Source organism: Buceros rhinoceros, unplaced genomic scaffold (genome assembly GCF_000710305.1).
Source record: "Buceros rhinoceros silvestris isolate BGI_N320 unplaced genomic scaffold, ASM71030v1 scaffold43317, whole genome shotgun sequence".
Classification (NCBI taxonomy): Eukaryota; Metazoa; Chordata; class Aves; order Bucerotiformes; family Bucerotidae; genus Buceros; species Buceros rhinoceros.
In genome coordinates, this window is record NW_010423542.1 from 1 (window position 1) to 8,442 (window position 8,442).

The 8,442-nt window shown below is 44.5% G+C and overlaps 2 protein-coding genes across 2 annotated transcripts; one reads left to right on the forward strand and one right to left on the reverse strand.

The window, feature by feature from the left end:
* Positions 1-100: 100 nt before the first annotated feature.
* Positions 101-1,880, forward strand: TAF13 (TAF13 RNA polymerase II, TATA box binding protein (TBP)-associated factor, 18kDa; the record flags this gene model as incomplete). The annotated part of the gene is made up of 3 exons (XM_010140445.1): positions 101-179; positions 699-796; positions 1,710-1,880. Coding segments are annotated over 3 exons (348 nt in total), but the record flags the coding sequence as incomplete, so codon positions are not given.
* A 1,439-nt stretch (positions 1,881-3,319) lies between these two features.
* LOC104488606 (chromosome unknown open reading frame, human C3orf17) lies at positions 3,320-8,434 on the reverse strand (the record flags this gene model as incomplete). Its single annotated transcript, XM_010140446.1, has 8 exons — positions 3,320-3,713; positions 4,165-4,415; positions 4,815-4,876; positions 5,569-5,930; positions 6,829-6,906; positions 7,251-7,382; positions 7,491-7,567; positions 8,342-8,434. Coding segments are annotated over 8 exons (1,449 nt in total), but the record flags the coding sequence as incomplete, so codon positions are not given.
* Positions 8,435-8,442: the final 8 nt, after the last annotated feature.

Genomic DNA, 8,442 nt, shown 5'->3' on the forward strand with positions numbered 1-8,442 from the left:
CCCTCCTCCTGAGTGGGGCGGGAAGGTATCGGAAAGGGAAGGGGTCCCCCCCGCCGCCGCGGGCGCTGACGGCGACCTCTCCTCCGCTGTGCCTGTCTAGTTTGAAGAAGACGCGGAAGAAGCCGGCGGGGGCCTGGATGGTGGGCAAGGCAGGAGGAAGAGGCTGTTCTCCAAGGAAAGTGAGTCGAGCTGGGCCAGAAGGCCCTACCCAGCATTGACGGGTCACTCGCTGCAGGGCTCGCTGCGGCTTTTAGGGACGGTGTCCTTCCCCAGAATACAGCTGAAACTCTGAGGGGGCAGCTATGGAGCTCCAAAACTCAGTTTTCCCTAGCAAAACAGTGGCTTTCATTCCGTGCCCAGGCTGGAAGTGCAGAAAGCTGTCAGACCCCCCAAAAATATTGCTAATGCATCCTCTGAACCTGCCAAAAGTCAGTCACCCTGTCAACGTCCAGTACTTGGTAGGTTAAATTTTTTTAGTGTCATGAGATGTGCTTTTCTGCATATACAGTACTAGGCTTTTGCCGGCTTCTGTTTATCGGCTTATTTCTTGCATGTTTGCTCAAGAATTGTCCTGCCCAACAAACAAGAGTGCCATCCTGGTGCAAGAATGTGTAGGCTGATGAGCTCTAACTAGGTGCGTGCTGCTAACAGCTCTGAATGGATGAAGGAAGCATCACAGCAAGTATTTTTTTCTGCAGTAAGATGCATGATGTATGGATTCGGGGATGACCAGAACCCTTACACAGAATCAGTGGACATTCTGGAGGACCTGGTAATAGAGTTTATCACAGAAATGGTAAGTCAGCTCTAGACAGCATGGTCAAAACGTCCTCACTAAGATTTCGCTCCTTTGAAGGTTAATACCTCTTGACTCAAATACTGCATTATCTCAGGCCCAAAACTCTGATGCTAGTAGGAAAAAGCTAAAACTTTAACTGCGTTCTTCCAAGATTAAGGCAGCATTCATGCATCTTGCTCCGTGTGGATTTGTGGACTGTCTGAGGTCCTTAAGTAGCGGTTAGATTAGTATTGAGGTGGGGGGAAATACACGGCTGACTTTGGGGTTCACTGTAGCATCACTGTATGTGCAGCTGACAAAAGACAAGGCTAAACTTTGAAAGTCTATTGACTTCTTGTGTTCTCCCCGTGTCTTTACATGGATGGGAATGAAGCTCTGTGCTACAAAAGAAATACAAGCTTCTGGGGCCTGAAGCCATCGCTCTTTCAGATATTTGGGTACTGTTTGAAAGCTTGTTTTGTTTTTTGGAAAAAAGTTATTCCTACTGTTTCTAGATCCCCTTTCTTTTGAAAGGTTGGCCTTGCCTTCCCTCATAAAAACGCCCTGAATAGTTGCCCTGTGATAGTTACCTCACACTGCTTCCAAGTTCTACCTGATGCTGTTCATCTTCAAGCTCACTGCAGGTTGGGTGTCCTGTGTGTGATGTGACTTTAGCTTTGATGCCATTGCTGTTATGTGTATATAGTGGTATGTGCTGGGTGTAAGTGATAGGCAGCTGGAACAGCAGAGCAACAGTAAGTTCATGGTTTACTGGGAAGTTCTCTTGTGACTAGGTTGATGGTGCCCAAATCCTGCAATTGCTTACTTCCTGGTTATAAAATGATGGGAAATAAAGTGGAATTGAGACCTTAAAAAAAAAAAAAGGGGCAAAGGAACTCTGCTGACTTTCCTCTTTTCTTCTAACAAACAGACACACAAGGCCATGTCAATTGGGCGGCAGGGTCGTGTACAGGTTGAGGACATTGTCTTCCTAATACGCAAGGACCCCCGGAAGTTTGCCAGAGTTAAAGACCTCCTAACTATGAATGAAGAACTGAAACGAGCCAGAAAGGCCTTTGACGAAGCAAATTATGGATCTTGATTCTTTGTGCAAGGTGCGCTGGGGTGTTACTCAGGCATCTGCCACTCAGAAGGAAGGAACACCATGTGCGTTGTTTGGAGGGGTTATTCAGGATGGAGGTCGCTACAACGATGTCTTGCTCACTCCCAGCCTTTTCTGAGTATTCAAACAACTGACTTACCTGATTGTATATAGTATACTTAGGTATTTTTATACCATTTTACAAAGTGAGAAAAGAGCTCCAGAGACTTTTGTAATGTCAGGAATTCTGTATAAATTAGGACTGTGTTGAATCAGATATCTAGAAGGCTAATGATGGGTGGTTCTCTACAACTATTTCAGTTATGGCTGGGTATTCCTGTGGCAGGAAACTTAGAAAATGGATCTTGGTTAACTGGACAAAGTAAGTCTTCAAAAGCTCAAACTCCTATAAAAGTTCTGCTCTGCATATGCTCTTTGAATAAAACATTTTAAGTTTGCGTCCACTGCTCATAACTAAACTTAACACTGCTCAATTCACACAAGGTACATAATACAGGGGTTTTATGTACCTTGTGGCTAGGAAGGTTGTTTTTTCATCTGTCCCAGTGGGCACAACTATTTTTTCTACTAATATTAAGCCTAGGAAACTGAAGTTAACCCATTCCAGATATACTTGCACTTACAGCCTTTCCTTACAATAAAGCAGATTCCTGTTCTTCATTCTGAGACAATTTTTTCTTAGTATTTCCTGGTGATCCTGATCTTGGGACTTGGGTACAGGCAAGAGCCTGGCAGAAAGCACTAACCCCATTGCTTGTTCTATCATTTCATTAATATATGCTGGAGTAGCTGTGCCTTACATTGCCAAGCAGGTAGAAATGGCACATTACAAAGATTTCAGGTGAAACTTGTTAACAATGCGGAGCTTAAGTGTTGCAGGCTACAGCTGTCTTTCCCACATTTCTGGAGCAGCTCAGTTAACTTCTGATTTTAGGACAAGGATAACAAATGCTGACTAGCCATAATACTGCAAGTTACAGCTGTCCCCTATACAAGCAGCGCTGAAGGAAGGGTATAAGACTGCTTTCTTGGAAAAGAGGCAGCAAGTCTTTTGTCCTAAGCGGTGAGTGAGCACCTGCAGCCTTCCACCGTGAATGGTAACTGCACTGTGGATTTGACAGCAGCACTTAACATGTGGTTGAGCAATAGAGAAGGGACACTGAGTAAGGGTGACTCGAAGTCACTGTTCCTGGACAAGACTAGGTAAAAAGATAGAAGACTACTCAGCTGTTTGGAACACCTTTACATAAAAAAAAAAAAAAGCAGCAGTTGTTTTACAAAACCATAATAGTTGCTACTTTCTTAGCAGAATTCATGTTGTGAGTTGCCAAGACACCATTAGGGTTTTGCGGGTTTTACTTTAAAAAAATAGTGATAATTGGAATCACCTGACTCCCTTCCTCCTTGCAAGTCCAAGGTCAGACACCCATTGCTGCAAAAATAGAATCAATATCCATGTTCTCAGTAGCTTCTTTCCACAGAGGGCCAGGGCTTCCTTCCAGCAGCAGCTGCTTAGGGGTCCCTGCTGTGTTTAGTGTGATGCAGCCTGGATCAGCACTAGAATGTTCTTCCTGACTCAGAGGCCCATCCTGGTGAGGTGGGAGGATGAGTGATACACTGTCCTCACAGACCCCAAAATGCTCAGGTTTTTGCCGAACAGCCTTCAGAGTTTTCTTCAAGCGCCTGGATGATTTGATACTCCTTCGACAGATCCATGCCCCAAGGTACTGCTTTGGCCCGTGTGCATGTTGTGACCCATATAGAAGGTATTTACAGACTGATGTTTTGACACAGCGCAGTTTTTTCTTCAAGCTTAAGGGGGGAAAGTGCATAAAACAGAAATTTACCAGCTGCTGAAGTGTTACTTCATTTTGCATTTGGAGATATTTGGTTATTAGCCTTCTGTACCATTTTCCTTGTCATACCAAGGAGATAAAACAGCACCTTGTACAACAGTAGCCAGGGCGTTCTGAAGAAAGATGACATCCCTTGCATCATATAATTGTTGCCATTAATCATGCACATGATTTTAGGTGCATTTGCATCCTCCCTCTTAAGGATTTTGCAGTTTTTATCCTTTTGTCACAAATGACTGAAGCTACACAGAATGTTCGTATCAGAGCATCCTGTACCTGAACAGGTGATCCCACGTGAGTTTAAAAAGAGTGGGTTAGACCACTGCATTTCTCTACACTGTAGCAAAATACATAATATTAAAATGTAAAGTGTCAGATCCAGAAACCCCACACCCATGCAAAATTACCTGCATCCTTGAGCCTCCACATGGTGCAGCCGGTTGCTTTTCAACAACTTGTTACGCAGAAAAAAAGCTGCTGATTTCAATTTGTTGCCTTTGCACCACAGAATAGCTTTTCTGAGTGCCTCTGACAGTTCTCCAAATGACGAAGCTGTTTGGACCATCTGTACAAGAGATCCAGAATGCTGCGATTTTGCTATACGAGAGGAAAGCGATGCCAACTTTGCTTTAAAAGGTGGTGTTGCGATGCTTATACCCTGAAACAAAGAATATTGGAAATAGTCTTTTAAAAAGGCATGCCTGATCCTCTGTGCTGGAGAGGAGCAGAGTGCTGAGGTTTTTGTGAGAACATTCTCACTAAGAAGAAAGTAGAAAAGCAGTCTTGTTTTGTGGAATACAGAAAGAGGAAGATAATTAGAATTTATTCCCGTGTACCACTGACTTGCTCTCTGGTTATTTCACTTGACATACCAACAAATGCTCAAATTCCTAATTAGAAGTTAGTAGTAATTTTCAGTGCAAAGCTTCCTGCTAACTTGGGTTGTCAGGCAAGCAAAATTAAGGCAGGGAAAGGGGACATTTTTAGTCAGGGATATGTTTTGAGAGTTAGGGGGTTTAAATTTAAAAAAGAAAGTGTGAAATGGTACCATACAAACCTTTTGTGCTGGAGGTCTGGATGGTCTAAGTAAGCTCTTCACATCAAACCCCAGGTGCTTCCCTACAAAGAGAAGAGTTCCCATTATAAAGACAATTTTAAGTCCTTGCAGAGAGACACTGCAATCAATGCTTTGCCCTGCTGAGTTCTCAGATCTCCTGCCGTCTCAGCAGGCTCACCACTGTAACTCAACACTGTCAGGCAAACTCAAGACTACACTCATCTCACATGGCAGCTGGCAAGGGATGCAGAGAACTACGAAGAGCTGCAAAGGAGAATTAATGGGTAAAAGCTTCATGCAAACACCTGGATACCTGCAGTCACTGGCCACAGCCCGGACTGCAGGGGAAGATTTGGACAGGGCCCAGAATCAGCAAGCACAGGACACACACATCCTGTTCTTACTTACAACCTCATCTACTCTTGTCTGGACTGCACACAGTGCTCTTAGCTTTCCTTATTATCCTTGGGGCCCATCTATGCAGAAGCAGGAAAATACAAATAACTACAGGACCTATATACTGCATTCATTACCTGCTTCTCTCCAGATGTTTAAACTGAATAATGACATTATCCACACTATCTTTAAAAAGACGAGGGTACATACAGTATTCTCCTCTTCCAAGTCCAGGAAGGGGGAGTTTGTACTAGAACCGCACTCTGTGGGTAATACAAGTGCTTGGCTGCAATGGACAGAAGTTGTAGTCAACCTCTAATACATAAGAAACCAGAAACACTGTAGCACAAGGCTTTACCTCTGCTGGCTCTCGTCACCACAACTGGCTGTCCGATGTCCATGGCGCATGGGATGTTACTTTTTTTGACAGCATTTGGGCAGGTTGCAAAACTTCTCTTTTTCCCAACCTCTGACACTGTCTCTGGCATTGCTGGGAACAGCTTCTTCAGCCAAGCCACGGGTTTTTTTGTTGTAAGTATTCTGGCCTTTTGCTTCTTCACCTCAGAAGAAATGTTAACTCCAAGGAAGTTACTGATATCAGAAGGGAAGGTAAACCCCCTGATATAAGGCATCTGTTGGGTCTCAGATACCAGATGAAGTGATGTCGACAACATGCCATATAAGGACATAAGGCTCTGCAATACACACCTGTACTGAATCCTGAAGAGAGAAGAAAGAAAGATACGGAGTCTCGTCTAGCAAAACCTTGTGCTCACTGAACAACTACCTTCAGCTCAAGCGGAAAAGCTGGCAGAAGAGTTTCCAAACTGCCCTTTCCCTCTTGCCCTCAATACAAGCTTATCTTTTTACATTCCATCACCACCCTTTCGTTAACAGTAGCCTAAGATCAGAATGTAGGAGTGACTTGACTAGTAAATCACTGACCAGGAGCCCTTCTGCCTTGCTAGAGCTTTGTCAAGTGCCGTACCTGAAACTTAACAGGTTCTCAGGTCACATTCAAATCATGTGATGTGAGCTTTTCCCCCAAAACCAACCTCTACCCGCTCAGGACAATGGTGCTAGCACTGATGCCACACAATTGCCAGCTCTGCGACTGCGGAGACAGATTTCTTGTGCCAAATAACATTTTACTGAGTTCTTCCACATAATGCTGTTACTCCTTCAGCTACAGCAGCAGTTATTTTCTCATACTGAGAGACACCAGAACACTGATTTCCCTGAAAAACTGAGCAGTATTGTAAAACAACTTTATCCCAGCCTTTCCGTTTCAGCATGAGGCAGGACTTACTGCTTGCAGCAAAGAGTATCAGACGTGTTTGTGGCGGACTGGCATTAACACTGAGATCTTACTAGTACTACATAAAGATGGCTAGGAATCAAGAGCAAAGCCTTCCAAAACAGCATGTAAGAAGTCCTTCCCCACTCACACAACTTTTCAGGTGCTAGAATCAAGTGCAAAAGGCTGGAGAGACCTCCCTCCTCTTCCTCCTCCCAACTCAATAAAGCTCACTCAGCAGCAAGGTCTAATTACAAGCCCTTGTCCGTGACAGGCACATCTAAGACAGACGGCAAACAAGACACTTTTGAATACACAAACCATAGCCTGCTCAACAGCCCTGTAGCCACAGTGTTCAAAAGTATGAATTCTTCCGAGCAGAGGTGCTTAATGGACAAGCTGAATATAATACCAGTTAAGGATAAAAAATAAAGTGTGTAATGAGGCTTGCTGAACACACCAACTAGAGGCAATTCACAAGGCGATATCCTTGTGATAACCTGGGAGATGAGTATCCAAATTTGGGGCTGCCCAAGGCTGGAACAGCAACCTGCCAACAGCTTGAGGTTCCTACCTAAAAACTTGAAAATAAGATGTTTGGCTATCAAAGAAACTTCGAGCTGCACATATGAATTGCACCGCTGAGTCCATCAACAACACAGGGCCTACAGCAGACCTAGTTTCGGTCTCACGAGGTGCTGCTGGTGAACTGTAAGAATGTTTTCATAGTGAAAAAAGGATACAGAAAAGCTTTACAGCAACAGTCCAGTAGACGTAGTATGAGCTTGCAACCTCCCAGTACTTTCAGAGCCACTGTTTCCAGTATAGGCTGGCTGGGAACTAAGGACTCTGCATCAGCTTGGGATTTATTTTTCCTGTGTTGATACAAGGATGAGGAGATGATTATGATCCAGCATTTCCCACCCTTTAGCTCTAACGCCCAAGTAAGCAGATAGTACAACACATGGGATCATGGCACTTACTTGGGAATCAGTTCTGCCAGAGTTTCAATGCAGCCCACCAAGTTCATTTTCCACAGGCGCTTCAAACATTGTTCCACCTGCAAACAAAGTAAACTTTTGACTGCTATTGAGAGAGGTGGGAGTGCCTTGGTCTAAGAACTCTCACTATTTTAAGCGACACTTTCCTCTTATCAGTTAAACAGCATAAATTGCAGGTTTGCATGATGAAATGTTCTGGTATGTTCCTGTACCTGCACTAGGATGAAAAGGATTCCTTTATCACACTACTGTGAATATGGAATTAAGTGAAGGGCTGGAGCAGGCCATTGTTGATTGGTGCTGCATGGTTTCCCTTGCCTATGCAATGGCCTTTGGTATTGGCTTTCAAGAATGAAAATGCATAAACAAACCAAGAAGGTAAGAAGGAATCCTGTTCTATTTCAAAACAGTTATTTGAAGATACTGACATCCCTTTACAGAAAGACTGGTGAGGAGTTCACCTTTCATCTTAAAACCAAAAATGCCTAATAGAGTAGCCTAGAATTATTCTTCACCCCTCCCATTATTACAATTATTTGAAAATTAAATCCCTGTATTACTCCTATATTCAAAGGTATCTACTTCAGGTCTCAGCTCAAGTATAGCAGACCAGGTATTGGTTCCATAGGGCTGGAAAGCAGAAATTGCACTGACCGCACAGGGCCACGAAACTCACTGAACTAAACCGTGAGGAGGCCTGAAGATGACAAAAAGGCACCTGTTCTGCACGGTGTTCCAGGCATCAAGCGTTATTCCAAAGGCCTTTCAGGGACTGGGGCCGGGGTGCAGGGACCAGTTACCGGCTACCTCCCGACCAGCCGGGGCTTCCTCACCTGCTGCAGGGCCAAGTAGGGCCGGTGCCGGAGCAGCCTGCTGTGGTAGACGTAGAGCACGGCCCGCAGGACGCGTCCCTCGGCGGCCAGGCCTGTCCCCG